This window comes from Paralichthys olivaceus, chromosome 3, assembly GCF_024713975.1.
Source record: "Paralichthys olivaceus isolate ysfri-2021 chromosome 3, ASM2471397v2, whole genome shotgun sequence".
Classification (NCBI taxonomy): Eukaryota; Metazoa; Chordata; class Actinopteri; order Pleuronectiformes; family Paralichthyidae; genus Paralichthys; species Paralichthys olivaceus.
Genome location: NC_091095.1, coordinates 18,325,859 through 18,346,411, shown reverse-complemented (window position 1 = coordinate 18,346,411; position 20,553 = coordinate 18,325,859). Strand labels below are relative to the sequence as shown.

The following is a 20,553-nucleotide window of genomic DNA, read 5'->3' as shown; positions in this document are numbered from 1 at the left end:
GTGTGTGTCTGTGTGTGTGTGTGTGTGTGTGTGTGTGTGTGTGTGTGTGTGTGTGTGGGGGCGCGTCAGGCTTCACTAATGAACTGTGACTGTTGTGTACCACACCAGAGGCGGGGCCAATGGCAGTGTCTCCTCTGCTGCCACTTCACTACATCAGTCATGACGTGCAGCTGTGATGACAGATGTTGTTGAGTGCCTCACAATGACGGACAGAGCTGGATGAGGCTCAGAGGACATGGTCGATGTCTTACCGGGATGTGATGTCTCTGTGAGTGTATTGAGGGTTTTTGTTTTTTAACTTTTTTATTACCACATTATTGACATCTGCACTTTAATCTGGTGTCTGTCCTCATACCTCTATGATATTCATTAATCCTTCATATTACCACCAGATTTGCTTTATTTCAAGACTGGCTGAGCTAATGCATGTGTGCACTTTTTTGACTTAGCAACAGGACTGTTACTGACGACTCACCATGTCTCAAACATGCTCCGTCCTCATCGCCATTACACTGCTGGTGGTGCAGCTTTGCATGGGTAAGCTCAGACTTCTGTACACATTGCCAACATTTGTGTTGGCATGTGAGATACATTTTAATATTTTCTTTTATTTGATTATGATTTGGAGATGAAAGTTTGATTAAGTAGTCTTGTAAAAATCTCCCTGTATAAACGTTTTTGTACAAGACAAATATGCAGGTCCACATTTCCTCATCTGCTCTAAACACAACAAAAGAACAAATAATGAATCTGTTAAATTTATCTAACTATCTTATTAGATATAAGACATTATGGACACGTCATTTTAAGGTCAACCAAATCACTATATCTGCTTTTAGGTGAGAAGTCCTGCACCATCTGGTCCAGCGCCGGAGCCGTGGTGCAGCGAGACACCAGTTTTAACGTGTACTGCACCTTTAACTGCAAGTGCAGGGGATCCATGTACAGTGGCCACCCGTCCACACCACAGAGACACATTGAGCTGAACTCTACAACCATATTTTTTAAGGTTGTGAACATAACAAAGAACAGGACATACAGCTGTCAGTGTAACTGTTCTCCTGCACTGGACCCCTGTGGACTGGACATCTTCACTGGGTGTGAGTATGAAGAGAAGCAACATCTGTTCCTCACACTTTTATCTCTCTGCAAAGTGTGTTAATGCAGATTTTAAAGGAGGATTTAAGTTTATTGGATTTCAAATAAGACTACTGTCCAAGTGTTAAATCCATTTTCCACATTTTGATGTCAGTTCTACAGCGGCCAGCAGCTTTAACAGTGAAGACATCCACTAATTTAAATAATGTTTACACATTATTCTCATTTCAAACTCATGTGAATAGATACAAAAGTCTTGCAGGGTGTTGACTTTCATCGCAGTGTGTGAGAATGCATTTCAAGCAACTCCAGCTGGTTCTGCTTTCTCTTCTTTATTTAGAGTTCACACTGTTCACGTGTTGAAGACAACACAGCAAAGTGTTTTAGCTGACTGCAACAAGTTTCTTATTCAGGCCACATAGGAAAAAAGCTTGGTTTTTTTGACACATACATGTACAATAAAGTAACGACACACTCATCATTTCAAAAGATTGAACCTGTTCAATGAAACTTATAACTTAAGAATAGCTCATTCTTCCATTTAATCTATTTCTGTTATGAACTGTTTTCACTAGTGACTGATCATATTAATAATGCTTGCTGGAGTTCCACTCACTCTAAAATTTAGAAACAATCTCATTATTTCTGGAGAAGATTTCTCTTTGAATAGGACATAGATGTCGACCATTACCAAACATTTCCTCCACGAGAAGACAAATCTTCCTAGTTTCTTGAACAATCTTTTCAAAGTCCTGATAATTCAGTGCTGATGTAAAAAATATTTTGTTATTTGTAAATTAAGAAGTTGCAAAGCATTTTAACACAGGTTACATATATTCAATTCAATTCAATTCAATTTTATTTGCATAGAGCCAGATCATAATATACATTATCTCAAGGCACAGATAGAAGTGGAGAAGTGCTCAGTGCATGATGGGAGTTCCCCCAGGAGTTTAGACCTATAGCAGCATAATTAAGGGATGGTTCAGGACTCACCTGATCCAGAACTAGTTTTAACTTTAACTTTAAATGCAGAGATGGTGTCTGCCTCCTGAACCCAGAGTGGGAGCTGGTTCCACAGGAGAGGAGCCTGGTAGCTGAATGCTCTACATCCTGTTCTACTCTTACAGACTCTTGGCAACACAAGAGAGCCTGTGATTTGTGAACGGAGGGATCTATTTGGATAATACGGTGTTATCAGGTCTTTGAAGTATGAAGGGGCTTGATTGTTAAGGGCAAGTATGTGGTGCTTTCTCATGATGTTGCAAGGGGAGCATATACTGTATAAGGTGAAGAGTATAGTAGTGTAGTAAGAGTATATAGTATAGAGCAGAGGTTTAATAACAGCTACCTTAAAAGCATGTGGTACATAGCTGGTTAACAAAGACATGCTAATCTGATTTAATAAGAAACTGTCAATCGGGGAAAACTTCCTTAAAAAGTCCAGTTGGGACAGAGTCTAATTGACAAGTTGTTGGTTTACATGATGAAACTAATGAGGTCAGTTCAGGAAGATCAATAGAAGAAAATTGGTTCAAACATAAATCTGATTCTATGGTTTCAGGACCAGACAATGTATCTATGTATGTGCTATTCATTGGGAGGAGGTGGTGGATATTTGTTAAGAAGCTCATGAAAATGCTTTCTTGTAATTCATCAGGCTATCCTTCCAGGCTAGGTGAAAGTCATATTGATTGGTGGAATGCCACTTCCTCTTTAGTTTCCGTGATGTATGTATGTATGTATGTGAGTATTAGTATAGGGTGTCGGGGTGTCGCTTCACTTAAACCTACATATTCTCCAGGCAGGTTTCTGTTAGACATAATATATAGATTTGAAGATCAGTAATCAGATCATTAATAAGTAACTGGATTGTCAGGGTATGGACTGTCTAACAAACGTTGTCATGTTTCTAGATTTGAGAGCTGCTCCATCCCAAGTGGGATGAATACAATCTCTCCTAATCAGACCAGGTTTCCTCCAAAAAGTTCGCCAATTAATTATGAAGCCCATGTTGTTATTTGGACACAACCTTGACAGCCAGTGGTGAAAGGATGACGTGTGTCATCACACATGTCATCACTGGTAACATTAGGCAGGGGTCCAGAGAGACCACTATATATACATGTATTCTATAATATACAATATTAAACATTATTCTCATAATCAGATATTGTTCCCCCTTTAAATGGCCATAATTCTCTGTCATACTAAAAGACATAAACAAAAGAAAAAGGGAAAAAAATATATCAGGTCACATCTTTTAACACAAGCATTACAGGTGGAAGGCGTGGTTGTTTTTTTAGCTGGACCTGAACCAAGTTACACTGAACAAATATGATCTGGAAACAGCAGCCATATATCAGGAAATGTAGGAAGATTGTCTATCATTCCATAGGTCCCGCTAAATGTAACAAGCTCAGTCAACCAAGGTTGAAAGTGAGGCACATTTTTCACATATCAGAAAATCACTTGAATGTATCCTATCCAAAATTAAACAGTTTGCTCTTTAGTTTGCTGCACAAAAAACCTCAGTATTTAAGGTCTATTCAACCCCTTTTTGTCGTCTTCGTCCTTCAGATGTACCAGATCTTCCTAAAAACCTGTCATGCATCTACAAGGTCTTCAATAATACAAGTGGAGAAGTGCTCTGCACTTGGAACAGAGGAAGGAACACTTATCTTACAGAAAGTACAGTGCTGTGGTGAGTTTGAAAAAGAAAAGAAAACTTGTATTAAACCACCAAAACATCCCATAATAAAATGACACTGCTCATGCTATCAATTAACAGTTGGCTTTGTTGTGTTTTCAGGCTGGGAACTGTATCGGGAAATAACACAAGTAAACCGAAGCCACACAAAGTCTCCAGTAAGGGAAGTGGTTCACTGTCCACTGCCACAGTGATCCCTGTGCTCAGGTCTGTGCAGCTCATCTACGTGTGGGTTCAAGCCAACAATACACTGCTCAATGTGGTGTCTGCCACCGTCAACTACACCCTCACTGACATCGGTAAGACCCACAGAAATGGCTGAGCTCCTTCAGTTTGTGAGATGCTTGGTAAGAGCGTGCAATTCTTTACATGTAATGACAGTTTCAAGGCATGAAATGATGAGAGTGTGACTGAAAGTTTGTCTTTTATACTCAAAACTAAAACTGTATGCTGTGTCATAATCTCCCCCAATCCTCCTTTCTATTGTTGAAATGTTTTAGTAGAATTAAATTTTTTCACAGTTAGGATAAAATGTTAAACTGGTCTTGTGTGTCCATCCTGTGAAAGTCGCTGAAGACTTGTGTCTGACCTCTCTTGTGTCTGTGTTGATCTGAGCAGCAATGCCGTCACCTCCTGTTCTTGGCCAACCAGAGTGCTCCTCCCGGGAGTGCATCTTCACAGTGGAGCAGCCTGTGAGGACGCACCACCTGCAGATTCAGTACAAAGCAGCAGAACAGACATGGACATCTCACCCAGATCAAGTAAGAAGACACTTCAGAGATGAGATGTTGCAGGAGATATTGCAGTCGGTTACTTAGAACCTTTGAAGTCAACATTGCACGATTACATCTCATAGGTCTGATTCAAACCATTAAACAGATATGAGTCTCAGGCAGATGGGTGCAGAGGTGAACTCTCAGTGAAACATCAGAAACAAGCTGAGGTGTTCCTGCAATGTGATCATAGATCTGCATCACTACTTCCATATTTTGCCCCAGGTCCCAAGGTTTTCCTCACGAGGTCTCCCTGACCACATTAGGTCTTGTCTTTATCCCATTTACTTTTATTTTGAACGGGCACTGCAGTAGTATAAATAAATCAGACTTGACTTAACTGGATGGCATTTTACCACAAGTAAAACTTGTACATGATTCTTTTTCACTTACAGAGCGTGCAGATGAGTACAGTTCAGGCTCGGTGCATCTCCTCTCTGGAGCCCTACAGTTTGTACCATTTCAGAGCCCGATCCAGTTTCAGCACTGGCCTGTGGAGTCAGTGGAGCAAAATAATTTCCAGCTGGACTCAGGAGGAGGGTAAGTGAACAGCTCCTACCTGATTCAACCTTTGGGTATTACTGCTCTAACTGGAAGCAGCACTGATTCTGTCATAGTATGTGAATGGAGCAATTACAATATCTATGTGGTTTGAGGCAGTTATCAGCTCACCACTGTCTGCCTGCAGGATAAACCACTGACACAATCCTCATTGGGTTGTGTGTTGAGAGTGAGTGATAAGAAAGAATATGCACAGTTGTGCACACAACACCCACCCATCCACTGTGCAATACAGCTACTTGAACATAGTTACATGTATATTTGTAAATGTTGTCGATTTCCACTATTTCAGATAACGTATTTTTTGACTTTTTTACTTTTTAGTATGTTTGCACTGTGAAGGAGTGGCACTATAATTTAATTGTACACCCTGTTCAAAGACAATGAAGGCATTCTAATTCTTATTCTTCTTAACACTATAAATACAAAAACAAATACTGGAGTTGAGTATTTTTCTGTCAGGTCAAACTGAGTCAGAGTCTTTGTCATAAGCGAGAAGTTGTCAAAGTTGAGCTGAAAAAGGGAACTGTCACATGATATTTGTTGTACTGATGGTGTGAAGATAAGCAGGTCTCTGAACAGATATGTGAGCTCTGAATGTGCAGCTATGACAGATCATCAGTTCTGCACAAACAGCTGACAGCAGCTTCAGAGGTCAGAGAAGAAAGAGTTTAACCCCTCACATCTATTTTTGTTCCAGTATCAGTTGATGAATGAGCTGAATTACTCTTTGTCTGTTATCTGTTTGTCACTCATCTTCCTGCAACTGATTCAACTAAATCAATAATCATTTTCTTAAATTACATTCTTTCCCATATCTCCCTTATTCAAATCAAACATGTAAAGAATTAAGGTAAAAACTCTTCCTTTTGCTGGAAACTGAGTTTGAGTCTTTCAAGGTTTACGTTAATTTAAGACTCAAAAGTGATTGGACTCACCGTCTTGTAAGCAAACAGTTAATTTGAGATTGGGTTGGTGAGAGAGAAGTTAAGTTAAACCCATTGAAAAAACAAAGAGCATATTTAAATAATATTGTCTGGTTTACAGCTGCAAATAGAGTAAACATCTTATTATGTGGAGTGGACTCATAGAATATGTTTTGATATAAAATTGTGTCAATGAAGTCATGAAATATAAAGGTAAATAAAAAATGTTATTGGTTTCACTGAGCATGTAGAGTGTGTAATAACAGGGCAGAATACTTCTGCATTCACAAACTATGAAATCTCTTGCATTAGCAACATTGCCACTGGGTAGCAGTACAAAGGCCTCAATTTTCCAACTGGGATCCATATTCCTCTAAAGCTTTAAAGTCCATTGTGGTGGATTTTATCTTTAGTATTTTTTAAGTGTCTGTACTGTATGACTGGAAGGAAATAATTAATCTGCTTTGAAAAACAGTTGGCATTAATGTAAATATTTCCAATGTGTGATTGTGAAATCCACATTGTGGTTGTTGATCATCATTTATTATTTTTACCACTCGTCAAAGTGTATTAAAAGCATATTAAGCATATGAAAGCAGCAGCAGTGCAGAGAGGTGGAGTGCTTACAGCTCACAACTTCCTCCATACAGTGCACAAATACAGGGAGGAGGGACTTTAACTTCCGTTCTGGGTTATCACATGTTCACTGGTGTTGCCGGTGTAGGGCCAGTGCTATAACAGGAAAATTACTTATGATTTTCTGTAGCAGGAATCAGTAACATGACAAATTCAGTCAGTTGAATTTAAAACCAAATTTCAGAAAACTCATAATTATCATTTCTTTAATTTATCAGATTCTTTTCATCAAGATCTTTTAATTATTCCTTTGAGAAATTGGTTGAAATCAAAAAATAGCCTCTTTGTTAAAGAAATGTTCTAAATCAGAAACTTTAGATCTGCATCCTTCCTCCCAGGTTTATGAAACTCTGTAGTAGTTGTTGTATAATCCTGCTAGCATACAAACCGATGGCCGAGGTAAAAATATATTCTTCTTTACGTATTTCTTGGAAGTGTTTGTCATCTTTGTCAGACTCACATAGGAAACTTTAACAGACCTGCAGAGATTATGTGTCACGTTCAAAGAATTTCAAAGAATTCCTTTATTGAGCTACAGCAAATATTAATCTTTTATGTGACACTGTGATGTTTTATTGTTCCAGCTCCTGAAAAAGAGTTGGATGTTTGGTATGCTGAGTCTGCATCGGACTCAAAATCCCTGAGAGTTTACTGGAAGGTAAGTTTTGACAGTTTTTTTATTTAAACTGCTGCTTGACAGTGACCACACAACACGGCTGTAATATTTCATCGTCTCCATGCGTTCCCTCTTCTCCTTCTTACTGTCTGTGTGGGCGTGGGGTGCAGTGTTGTAACCATAGTAACACATCCAGATCTTTACTACGTCACCACTATGTTCTGCAAAAACTAAAGGTCAACTCTTGACCACGTCTGAGGTGTGACACTCACACACACACACACACTCTCACACACATACACACACACACACACACACACACACACACACACACACACACACACACACACACACACACACACACACTCTCACACACACACACACACACACACACACACACACACATACGTACATCCCCACACTCTACCACAAGTACACACACTTACATTCATTTAATGTCACATAAGGACTGTGAATAGTAAGTGAAACCTGGGTACAGACACCACAGTTTCAGTTTACAAGAAATCAGGAGCTGAACAGAAATGAAGTGTCTTACATACTAATCCTGCAGCGTGTTGACTTTGATCATTCAGCCAAATCCCAGGCACATGTGAAAGCTCCCTGCAGTTTCGACAAAATATTTTTCTTTTCCATTAACAAAATAATGATAATGTGTTTTTCTGGGTGCAGGAGCCGCACATTTCCATCGCAAGAGGGAAGATCCTAGGGTACAGAGTCAGAGTTTACAGCCCAGACTCTGGACTGGATCTTGTCACTAACTTAAGCCGTGATGCCAGGAATTATTCTGTCCCAACCTGTGCTAACTGTGAAGTCACTGTGTGGGCTCGCAACTCCAAAGGGTTGTCGCCTCCTGTTACAATCACAGCACATCACACAAAAGGTAGGAAAAGCTATGCTTGTGTCAGAGGGCTTGTTACGGTGCATTACTAAAACTGAAACCAGTTATATTCACTCGTGCTCCTCATGTCTCAGCCAAGTCCTCTCAGGATGTGCAAGTAACTACTGGCAACCACAATGTCACCATCTCCTGGAGGAAGCCTGAAACTGCACTGTTACCAGCCTCATATGTGGTAGAGTGGTACCCAAAGGGTCAGAAGCTGGAGGAACTCAGATGGGTCCGACTGGGCGGCAATGACGACCATGCAGTCATCACAGGTGGGACAATGGGACATGCGGCAGTACAATAGAAATAGAGGGATTAATGCAAAGGAAGCTAAGGCAGCGATGTACAGTTATTTCAGACATGTTGGTGTCTGGGTTAAGGGTGTGGTTGTTTGTCTCTGCTTGTTGGCTCCAGCTGCAACCGTCAAACAGTTCAGATACTGGATGGATAAAGCACATATTAGTGTTTGGAGTTAATGTGGCTATAAAGCCCCAGTTAAAAATGCAATGATGGACTGAATAAACTCTTGACAGTCCCTGCAGTGTGGGCCAATGAAAATACAGACTCTTGCTGTTGGATGGAGGAACAGATGGATGTTTTTGTATGGATTGTGTCTTTCTGATTTAAGTTTTTAAATGTTAACTGTTGGTAGCCATGTTTTCTCTCTCTCTCTCTCTCTCGCCATCATCTTTTCATATACAACATGCCTACTCACATATTCTACGATAAATGACAATAAACCCTCAATTCATTTGTCATTGCCGCTCCCTTCATCTCTACCAGACATTTTTCTTATGCACAGATACTTTAAACATTGACACTTTCCATTATGTTACAAACTTTTTGGTCAGTTCTCCATCTCCCAAAATGATTTAATAATATCGATTACCTTTTCTTTATACAGGTGTTAAGCCATTTGAATGCTACGAGGGGGCAGTGTATCTTTTCTATAGCGACAGCTCAGTGACCAGGATGATGTTTTCAGGTGTGGCCACTTTGGAGTCAGGTAATATCAGAGAGGAGCTATACATACATGATTAGTATTATTTCATTATGTATTTGTATACCAAATCAAAATATCTTCATAATGCTTATTATTACTTATAGTAATGGAAGTTGTACTATTCTAACTGGTAGAAACTGCAGTGTTATGAACTGATTTTAATATATTCCTCCATGCGGTTGCAGCCCCAGAAGTTGGTCCATTGTTCCAAGAGATGGTTGAGGGACAAATAGTGAAGGTGACCTGGACGGAGCTTCCCAGGAGCAAGCAGAGGGGCTGCATCACCAACTACACCATCTACTTAGAGAACAACAGTGGACACCAGCAGCAATGTAAGAATTGCTTTATCTGTGGCTGTTGGGAAATGTGTAAAAATGTAATATTTTATTGTTGCTAAAGAGAGGACAGATACTTTAAAGGTCCAGTGTGTAAGATTTAGGTGAAAGGAAACAGCAGAAATTTAATGTAGAATAATCATCAGGATGTTTTCACTAGTTCGTTTCATCTAAATTGTATGAATTGTAGTTTTCTTTACCCCAGAAAATGCCCTTTATATGTAAATACTTCATATTTACATCGAGGGGACCTTCTCTATGGAGGCTGCCATGTTTATTACAGTAGTCCAGAATGGATAAACTAAACACCTTTTGACTTTTTATGACAATTAAAGGCTACCACAGTTTTCTTTTTCATGTTTGGAAGGAGAGGGTGAGGTGAGGGGTGTTCAGCTACAACATGCAATATCAACACTAGATATCACAAAATTCTATACACTGTACCTTTAGACCTGTCTTATGTTTCTGAAAAGAGGAGCTGCAGGAATGAACAGAGTGAGGAAATGTACGTTTTCTGAACATTAGAGCACGTAGACCTAAGCAAGTAATAACTCAAATTAAATTATGAACCTGAATATGAGCAGGATAATCCTCCTTTAAATTGCCAATCTGCTGCGTGTGTACATTTCAGACTCCATACCAGCATCGGACAGGACGTACGTGATCCAGCACCTGTCTCCTGCCGTCTACAGCATGTGGATGACTGCGTCCACCGCTGAGGGAGAGGGCCCTGTGGGTCAACAACTGAAGTTCCTCATCCAGCGTAAGCAGACATGAGAATTTTGTGAAATATGTGTGAATAAGTTAATTGACTTTAGATACTGTTTCCACCTGTTTCCAGCCGCACTGGAATATAATTAACTATTTGTCTTTTTTCAGAATTTCTTTCAATGATAGTTATTATGGAAACACATTAAGACAAGACTTGTCCAAGGACATATATTGTAAATAGACTGTGAGGGTTTAATGTGAAGTAGTCAGAATACTTTGGCAACAGCTTTCAATGGTTTTAGTTATTTTCTTGCTTTTATTGACTGACTGTAGTAGAGGAAATTAAAAGTAAATGCTGCGACTTCAAATCTTCTCCCTGTGTTTCTCTCATGATTGCAGAGGGAACTCTACTGGCCAACTTCCTCGTGTTTGGTGTTGTCTCCCTGATTGTGGTTTTAGTGTGCATGTGCCATTTTTCAGCAGTGAACCAGAAGTAAGTGAGGGACAGCAGCTCCATACGGACTCATAGCTGAAAGTCGCATTGAAATGATGCATCACAAATGATAAATGATCATTTTGCTACAACAAGTTTCCATGCTATCTTGTTGAGCAGTTTTCCATGTTCCCTCTCAGGTTTTGGGGGTTTTTCCCATGCCTCATGCTCGATGTTGTCCCAGATCCTGCAAACAGCAAGTGGGCAAGAGAGTTTACCCAAGAGAAGGTATTTATGTAGAAGAAGAAGAAAGATTTGAGCTACATTGCAGCCCACTGTTCCTGGTTTGAACCTTTATCTTCCTCCCAAACAGGGCAAAATGAACCTCCAGCAGCAGCACAGTAACTCCAGTGCAACCGTGGAGGAAGAGCCGATCCTGGTGGATATTGAGGAGCTGCCCAGGCAAAGCGGTGACATATCCACATCTACAAACACCTCCTCACTACTCCCTTCTCAGATCAGCCTGAGCTTAGACACCACACCACCATACCCTCTGACCACGTACATCAAGAGCATCTCCCACGATTCTGACAGCTCTGACCACACACATACCTCCCTGGGCACGAGCACAACTGTTGACTACATCTCATCACACTGTCTGGGAGATATGGAGGAGGATCAGGGAGAGGAAGAGGAGGAGATGCTGGGTTTCTTCCCCAGTCACAACCTCTTCAACGGGCCCATAGGCTTGGGAGGAAAGTTGACTCTGGACGCAGTGAAAATTGACCTCTGTAGTGACTTCTTTCAGGACAGCTAATGTAAAACCAGAACTCTCTGGTGGGATGAGTGAGAACTTTTAGAGGAAGAACTGATGAAGACAATGAAGGACACAAACGTTTTAGTGTGTTGTTTGGATCACACTGGGACAAATATGATCTACCTCTTATCTTGAGAAGAGAACTGTAAAACAAAAAGTCTAGCGCTAAACTGAGCAATAATCATTGACTTAATGTGCGCTTAAGTTTAAATTGTATGCATTATCCTTTTCTTCTGTCAGGATGGCTATAGACACACTAATACATTTCTGCCCCCTTGAAAGTTACTAAAAAAAGAACTAGTCTTTTACATTTTCAGGATCAGTCATATTCAGAACTGCCCTTTAAATATTTTTAACCTATCACCATCACTGTTCGGATATCATTTTTACTTGTATAGAAACTTCTGATTTGTTCATTTACTTGTGCAGCCTTAGTGTGATTTGTCAAGTTTTAATATCAATAAAAATAAATTATTTAATCCTTTGCACTTGTTCGCAGTTAAAAGGAGTTTGTAATCTCTGCTGAGCAGGTTTTCAACCGTCTGTTTTGTAAACCAATCATCCAGGGAATAATTCAGGCACATCCAGCAAAAAGATCAGGCACATCTAGGGAACTGATACCTATGAATGTCACACATTTCTAGTTAGAATAATTTTTGAGTTGTCATTCCCTTGTATGAAATACAGGTCTAGAACAGAGGACTGAAAGCCAGAGTGGGTTTTGACACATTTGCAAACAGTTCAATAAAATCCTGAGGTGAAAGTTTAACATTTCACACACCTGTTCTACAGCTTCCATCTCAAAACACAGGTTACTTATATTAGACAATGTATTGGGATATAACTGGCAACAAGTAGAGCAAAGCAACAGAGAACAGCACACTTGTGACATCATTTTGTCTGTGGACAGGGAAAAAAAGTGACGCTGCAAGAAATTTATCGACCATCTTTATTTACCGACAGAGGTCTCCAATAGCAGGGCTAGAATTCACACATCTGTAGAGCACTTCAGTTGTTCCACACAATGAACGACTGTATTTCTTTCAGAGCAATTATGCAGTGGTGCCACTGTGAGAGCTACAGGGCGAGTCAACAGTGGAGGAAAATATCAGCACAGAACAGACTGTCGAAACAAACGGACGCTGGGCTGAATTTACATCTGTGGAAGGATGCTCGAGTGGAGTGTGTAAACAGTCAGGAGGCCTGAGGGAGGCTACAGCTGCATCTCAGCTGCATCAAGACACTTCCTCTCTGAATCACTCTTTGAAGAAAACTTTTGATTGACTTCCACATGGTGAGTAATCGGAGGTGAAATGTGCGAGGAGGAAGAGACACTCGATTGTGAACAGCACCCCAAGTACGAGTTAATCAGAACACATGGAACAGCCTGCAGCTTCAAATGAATCCACTTGACAAAGGTCACAGGATCTATGTAAATTTAGCAAAGTAATGACCAATGTGTTCCTCCAAAATGACCCAATGTTCCTCCTTAAAAATATTTAAGTAAAAAAAAAAAGAAAAAAGAACCTTAATACAGATTTAGGCGCCATTTCGTCAATGCACTGTCCTATTCGCACCATGTGAAATACAGTCTCTGAAAGAATTTATGAAAATAGTCAAGATTTACAGGCCTAAGATCATAAAAGAATAGACCTCCTGTATAAAATATAAAACAATACCCCAGTGCTAAAGAAAAGAAAAATCCTTAAATCTCAATGAATGAAGCTGTAACTTCATCAATACCTGGTGTGGCAGAGCCGAGGAGCTTGGGTTGGAGCTCTGCGGTGCCTATTTCAAAGCAAGCAAGCAAGCAATGGCACACACCAAGCTAAAAGATACTCTTCTTATGCTTACATTTCGAAAACGCATATTTTCAAGCAGCAATTACAAAAATTTATCAATGGACAATGCATAACCTCTGAAAAAAATACTGTATGAAAACATCCCTGCTACTTTGTTTCCAAGTACAAAACCTCTACCAATAATTTGCTCCGGAGTAGCAAGAAGTCCTTTTCTTTTTTTTTTTTTCCTTTTTTTTTTCTCCTTACTTTGTTTTTTTTCCATCTTCATTTTGTTTTTATTGGGTAAAACTCAGTCCTCACTTTGAGTGCCATAGTTAATGACAGTCTTCTCCATCATTTCACTTTGCTGAAGGATCCAGGAACATGCAAGCCTCGTAGTGGAGGTGCTCAGGAGGCTCCTGTAGGCCTGAGGGCAGCAGCCGGGGCTTAAGCCAGGGCTGGGAACGCCTCTGGGTCGTCCACGTTGGGCACGGACCCAGATGGCTGCGAGGAAAGTAAACACAAGGAGGAGTTAGTTAGTTATAGTAGCAAGAATCCTTCAGGTTTTTAATCTTAACAGGTACAATGACCCCATTTTAAAATTACAGGTTAGTGGCGGGTTATCTACCTTTTCAGGCCTCACTGTGCGGACCGGCCTAGGGATTTCTCCGCGGCCACGACCTCCTCGGCCACCACGTGGTCCTCCACGTCCACGGCTCGGACGGCCCAGATCTCCGAAGTTTATCTCCAGCTGGGACGTAATGTCATTGGCTGGCTTACGGAAGTGGTGCTCATCCTCCAGCTGAGGCTACAAAATTGATTGAAACAGATTCATTTATTGTACAGCTTTGCCTTATGTTATTTGAAAGTATTATTTGATGTCAGATACTGTGCAACAGAAGCAGAAATGTTTACCTTAGGCTCCTCAACCTCAGGGTCAATCAGATCATCCTTCTTAACCTGTGATGGAGAAAAATGCATGGTGTTATTTCCAAAACACAAAGCAATTTTTTTGGACAGATTACATTTTAGATTAAAAATGTAAATAGAAAAAGAAAAACATTCAATAAAAGGTCTGCATTTCCTGTCTGCAACAATCATTAACCTCATTTACTCGTGATTCGCAGGAAAGGAAGCATGCATTATGGGAAATGTAGTCTGTTAGCGCTCTTAGCTTCTGTTTGGGGAGGAGGGGCAAGGGCGGGGGATCTTGGTGAGTTTTTCAGCTTTAAAGGTACAGTGTGTAGAATTCAGTGATATCGAGTGTTGATATTGCATGTTGCAGCTAAACTCCCCTCATCTCACCCTCCCAAACATGAAGCCTTCAGTTGTCATAAAAACTCAAAAGGTGTTTAGTTTGTACAGTCTGGACTACTATAAAAAACATGGCGGCCTCCGTAGAGAGGACCCCCTCAATGTAAATATAAAGTATTTAAATATAAAGGGCCTTTTCTGGGGTAAAGAAAACTACAATTCATACAATTTAGATGAAATGAACTAGTGAAAACATCATGAGCATTATTCTACATTAAATTTAAACAATACTAGTTCCCTTTCAATTAAGTCTTACACACTGAACCTTTAAGGTTAAAAAAATTAGGTAGAAGGTAATGATTCAGATTTAAAGTAAAATTTTAAGACAGCAAATGTGTTTTTCTACTTCAGAGGCCGGAAATTCTAGATTTTGTGAACTTAAGACAAGTGTTTTTATTGGAGCTTGAGTCTTAATGGGTTACTAGAATAAGTCTCTTTTTGACATCAATTAATACAAAAACTATTTTAACTGCCTTGGAAACAAATAAATACTAATCATCAAGGTTAATATGACTGATGTTAAAACTATGGTCATGTGACCATGTTAACCTAAAAAAAAAAAAATTGAAATTAAGTTTTCTCGCAGCTAAGTTGTTGACGCACCTCTGCTTTGGACCTGTGCAGCACAAATCCTTTGTTCCAATCAGCTCCCTCGTTGGGCTTACGGATGTTGAATTCCACTTTGGCCCGCTCCTTGTCCTGCACAGCCTTCCATTCGTCCAGAGTCATCTCCTTGGGACCTTCTTCCTTGACCTCCTCTACCTCATTCTCCCTTCAACAAAAACAAGACATAAAGAGTTGAGTGTTGCTAGTAGCCTTAACATCACTGTCATTCAACTTTACTTATATTTTATTATTAATTTAGGTTTATCTGCACATTCATCAGTTATATTGTAGACTACAGCAAATCCAAAATCCCCAAATTATTCTTGTTGCTTAGAACAAGATAAATAAAACAAGAAAATTCATACTTGTTCTCAGAGTCAGCAGGTGGATGCTCCTCTCCTTCAGGGTTCTCTTCAGTGTTGGTTGATTGGTCAAGCTCACTTTTAACAGAAAAAAAAAATCATGGTCAAAAAACATTTCAAAATATTCACCAAAAACACTGAGCTTATTGATTCCTGGAGTGAAGTTTGATCCTTGTTGCTGTTCATGATGCCTGTTGCGCACATGTGTTTACAATATGGTCGAGTGGTGCACGCTCTCAAATATCAGACCAAAAAATACATTTTAGCAAGGTGTGTCCAATAAACAGTATGTGTATTTTGAATTATCCTTACTCCAATTGTTTGCCACTAACCAGGATACATTATGATTATTAAGATGATACAGCATGAGTATGAATATATCAAATATATATATATTGAGTTTTTTGAAAAGCCACCTACTAACACTGAAGTGTTATTTATGTAAGGTCCCAATTGGAGGGTGTGCATGTACTCTACAAGTCCCATCATGCAAAGTTGGTCATTATAAATACAGACACTTACTTGAGCTCATCCTTGACGGTGCCCCAGTTGTGAGATCCACTTCCACCCCGCTTCTCCTCACCCTTCAGACTACTGAAACAACATTTGCTTTAGCCACGATCATTACACATGTACTGAATTAAAAACATACAAAGATCTTTAACCAACCATGGGTGAATTCATTTCTTTAATTCTAGCATAATATTAAGGAGTGAAAAAGTACTTACGATTTGTCACTGCCACTGTGTCTATCAAATTCACGCTTGCCCCGGGAGTCAAAGCCATCGCTGCGAGCCACGCCGCGTCCTCTGCCTCCACGGGCTCCTCTGCCGCCGCCACCACCACGTCCTCTCATTGGCCTGTCACCGATTGGTCTAAAATGACAGATAATGAACATCAGTCTACTCTTTGGGAAATTACAAGTTTCTTTGTCTGTCAGAAGCTTAGCTCTAAGGCAAGGCCCTTTAATCAGCCTATTTTCATAAATTCAGCTGGGGGACTTAAGAAGACTAACAAAAAATTTAAATTACATTTTCTTCAGCTGCTCTAAATGATATTTAAAGAAAAAGAAGTGACTGTTGCGTCTGACTAAAGGTAGCCTAAATCTAGATTTGGACATGTTCTGTTGCATCGATCTTAAAGGTTCAGTGTGTAGAATTTAGTGACATCTAGTGGTGAAGTTGCATGTTGCCGCTGACCACCCCTCAACTCACCCTCCCTTTGCAAACTTGAATGAGAATCTGTGGTAGCTTCAGTTGTCATAAAAACTTAAAAGGTGTTTAGTGTGTCTAGTTTGGACCACCGTAAAAAACTTGGGGGCCTCCATAGAGAGGACCTGCTCCAGGTGTAAATATAAAGTATTCAAATATAAAGGGCCCATTCTAGGGTAAAAAAACAAAAAAATTCTGCCAGTGGATATCTGTTATATAAAATCTTACACACTCAACGCTTAAAAAAGTGAACTGATCATGCTAATTTGCCTGCAGCAGTCAGGGCAAAACATACTAAGCCTTATCATTGCAAACAACGCCTTTATCAGTTGCTGTCCATACCCACACCCCCCCGTGAGAGCTGCTTTGGCTTCTTCTGAAATTAGAAAACACCCTCCAAGATAATAATGGACTCCCCAGGGTTCCCTATGTTCATTTTGCAGCGGCAGCTCACACTTAACTTTACAAGTTTACAATAAATAACATCACTTATCAGAAGTTATTAGGACCTGAAAAATACTTACGTTTACTTTGTGTCGCTGTGATTAGCTCGAAACATTCCGAGACATTGAAAATAGTACAACATTTTGTGCACAAGAGGGGTTGGTCATCCCACCCCTGCTGCTGCTGCTGCAAAAAAAAAAGACTGTTCAATTGAACTCACTTCTCCACTGAGAATTCGCCACCCTCAGTCTTCTCGCCGCCTTCGCCAGCAGGCCTCTCAAAGCGACGAGGGGGGCGCCTGTCCACAGGCCGTCTGTCTGTGGGGGGGCGTCCTTCGCCCTGGCCACCCTGGCTGCCCTGGGGTCTGGGGCCGTCACCCTCTGGCTTGCGGCCCATTCTCCTCATGCCGGCACCTAGGATTGACCACAACAGTGGGGTTAGAGGACAATGAGATCGATAGATCAGGACCCAGCGCTGAGCATCAGACACGAGGGTGATTGTTCTGTTCAAATGGAGCCAATAATTTCAAATGCTGGGCAGAATTTCATTTTTTAATAAACTAGTCAAATGCATTTGTTGTGATTTATGATGTACACATATTAATAATTACTTAAACCCATGCATAGTTTATTAAATTTTCTTTTTACTATTTTTAAATACTCTACAACTTTCATCTGTCAGCAGTGTGATCCTAATATTAAAACAGTGAAAACAACTGAAACCATCAAGTTCACAAAATGTGTTGTATGGTAGAAACTTTGTACAGAGGGTTTGGATTTCACTTGATGGGGACTTAAGTTTTGATGCATGATCAATCATCTCCCACTTCATTTAAAAGTGTGTTGATCACCTAAATCACACAGTCACTGAATGGAATTAACACTGTCATAGTTTTTAACCCCCCCACCCCTGTAGCACATGGTCGACTGACCCAATCCCACCCCTCAATCCCACCCCTGGCCTAAATCACCAGCTACCAAAATAGACACCCAGCAGAACATAGTGGCAGCTGGGTGCACTGTAGTCGGCGCACCTGTCTCATCTTCTCTCCAGCAAACAGATATGAGCCCACTTGGCAGCGTGACCTGCTGGTAATGGCCAACTAACTGTCTGAGAGTAGATCTCCACCTCACACTGGATGCTGCACTTCAGCGTGTAGTAAATTCAACATGCTACAAAAACACGTTGGCACATCAGGACATAAACTTGGCCTCCATTTTCACAACCCAGGTGGTAGACTGACTGTTGACGAAATCTACATTAATGATATCTGCTAAATCACAAACAGGAAAGTGAATGCGTAGAAGCAGATCAACCGCATGCACGAGCGTGCATTGTGCGTCAATGGGAAGTGGTAGTTTAGAGACGGAGCTTCAACACGCCCCACACGGTCACCACGAGGTTCATCACCGTGAGAGCGCTCTGCTCCGAGTGAGACCAAACCACCGGCGCATCCACCACCATTACAACAATACAGCGTTTTAACACTAATTTACATTTAAGTTAGAATTGAAGGTGTCTGGTTTAACCTGAACACAATTTTATATTTAATTAAGTTTATATTAAACCGTAATAAAATATCACGAAATAAAAACTACGGGCCTGATCTAGCAACAAGTGGCCTCCGACAGTCACGACCTGACAGCACTTTAGCATGAATGCATGTAAAGGCCACTTTCTCCGGATACCCAGGCTTTCGGCTTCCACCTGCTCAACAAGGCCGGTGGGGAGACGAGCCAAAACAAGTGGGCCCGTAAACCGATTTAAGTGAATGGCTGGAGGTGCACAGGCTCCAGCTCCACACACACTGGTATACATGTCATTGTTCTCCTAAATGACAGCGCACAAGGACACAAAAGCAGCCATGCGGACCTCATGTCACGGGGGCTTACGAACCGTCGCTAGCTAGGAAACAAGCACATTAGCTTATTAGCTAAACACCCTTTGCCTGACCGGGAGCTTAAACGCAGAAACCGGGTTTACCATCTTTCTTGAGCGGGACGGGTGCCTGGGTCTCCTCCTTCTTGTCAGTGAGCGGGACCTTTCTTTCTTTCTGGGTCTCTTTCTTCGTGTGCTTGGCAGCCTGGGCTGCGGTCTTGGCGGCACCAGGGAGAGCAGCAGCCTCCTTCTTCTTCTCTTCGGCCTGCTTCAGAAGCTCAAACGGATCCGACTCGTCGTCAAATAACTGGTCGAACCGATTGGTTATGGCACAGCCAAAACCTTCTTGCATTTGTCCGGGCATGATGGCGCCCCTTCAGCAGGATTTTCCTCCGATTCTACGAGGCTTGGTGCGAACACTTCGCTAGATGAAGCCACAAGATGGCTGGGAAAAGGACCTTCTTCTCTTCCGGCGCGATAGACATCCGGGACCTCGGGGCTTTGCGCGGTTGGGGCGTGTAGTTTTTTGACAGCGAGCAGACAATGGGCGTCAATAGAGGACACGCCGACAGAAAAACTACGCTACCCACAATGCCGTTCTCAGCGCTGTTGCTAGCCCCTGTGAAGCAAAAAGCATGGTAATTATCCTACACACTGTTGTGTTGACTCCTCGTGGAAGCGTCCCTAGTGTTTCTCACTGCTGCTCCCCCACTTCACTAGCTTTAGAAACAAATAGAGCTGAACTAGTCCTTCATCCTGGTTTTCTCCAGACGTTATCCATTTGTTAACCTCTAACACACAGCAGGTGCATCTGTTAGCTGCTGCTGTGTGGTAATTTCACTTGCAAGACATGATCAGAGGAAAGGTCAACATATCATTTAGGGATTACAGTCAAAATCTCACAGTGACAACCTGCACAGACAGGTCCTGACATTTCAATGTGGTTGAGTATTCACACTACACTGAGCCCCAGGCTCTTTTTTAACCCTGCATGTAAACATTTCACACTTGCACCACTCCTCTTGATAACAAAACCTGATCCATAGCAAACATGCTTCTGTACTCTGCAGTGAAAACAGGCTGATAGTTGGGTTATTCGGACAGTGTGAAAAATGGCCAGAGCGTGGTACAGACAAGCATTTATAAATGTTTTTCTTTGTCATGTTTTTATGTGTTTTGGCCCTTGATATTTTTTCGATGTTGCATTAACTCAAAAGTATAATGTTTTGGAAGTCATGTTTTTGCACTAATATATTAAAAACAATTAAAGATCACCACAGACCACGCAATGCTGTATGGGTCAGGAAAGAACCCACAATGTAGAGAATTTAAATGGGGTTTCAAGAGGGGACTGTCCTGTGCCTGTAAGACCACATCTTGGAAAAAAGTGCAAAATTCCTTTACAAGTGTGATATTGAGGATATCACAAACCCC

At 41.0% G+C, this 20,553-nt stretch overlaps 2 protein-coding genes across 5 annotated transcripts; one reads left to right on the top strand and one right to left on the bottom strand.

Moving 5' to 3' along the window:
* Window positions 1-91: 91 nt before the first annotated feature.
* il12rb2 (interleukin 12 receptor, beta 2a) lies at window positions 92-12,002 on the top strand. Its single transcript, XM_020080968.2, has 16 exons — window positions 92-268; window positions 450-537; window positions 840-1,100; window positions 3,679-3,802; window positions 3,911-4,107; window positions 4,427-4,569; window positions 4,977-5,121; window positions 7,289-7,362; window positions 8,011-8,221; window positions 8,314-8,496; window positions 9,129-9,230; window positions 9,413-9,559; window positions 10,194-10,325; window positions 10,673-10,766; window positions 10,907-10,994; window positions 11,080-12,002. Exons 2-16 carry the CDS (start codon window positions 477-479, stop codon window positions 11,521-11,523), a joined length of 2,406 nt encoding a protein of 801 aa, XP_019936527.2. The 5' UTR covers window positions 92-268; window positions 450-476; the 3' UTR covers window positions 11,524-12,002.
* A 456-nt stretch (window positions 12,003-12,458) lies between these two features.
* Window positions 12,459-19,964, bottom strand: serbp1a (SERPINE1 mRNA binding protein 1a). Of its 4 annotated transcripts, none has more exons than XM_020080969.2 (9): window positions 19,225-19,964; window positions 17,462-17,654; window positions 16,315-16,461; window positions 16,109-16,180; window positions 15,590-15,664; window positions 15,222-15,393; window positions 14,220-14,264; window positions 13,933-14,112; window positions 12,459-13,808 (listed from the first exon to the last, which is right to left on the bottom strand). In XM_020080969.2, the coding sequence occupies exons 1-9, from the start codon at window positions 19,481-19,483 to the stop codon at window positions 13,752-13,754; spliced, it is 1,200 nt and encodes a 399-aa protein (XP_019936528.1). In that variant the 5' UTR covers window positions 19,484-19,964; the 3' UTR covers window positions 12,459-13,751. The 4 variants fall into 4 exon arrangements, with proteins under 4 accessions (XP_019936528.1, XP_019936529.1, XP_019936531.1 ...); XM_020080970.2 differs by having other exon boundaries at window positions 15,222-15,390; XM_020080972.2 differs by having other exon boundaries at window positions 16,109-16,177.
* Between the last annotated feature and the right edge of the window lie 589 nt (window positions 19,965-20,553).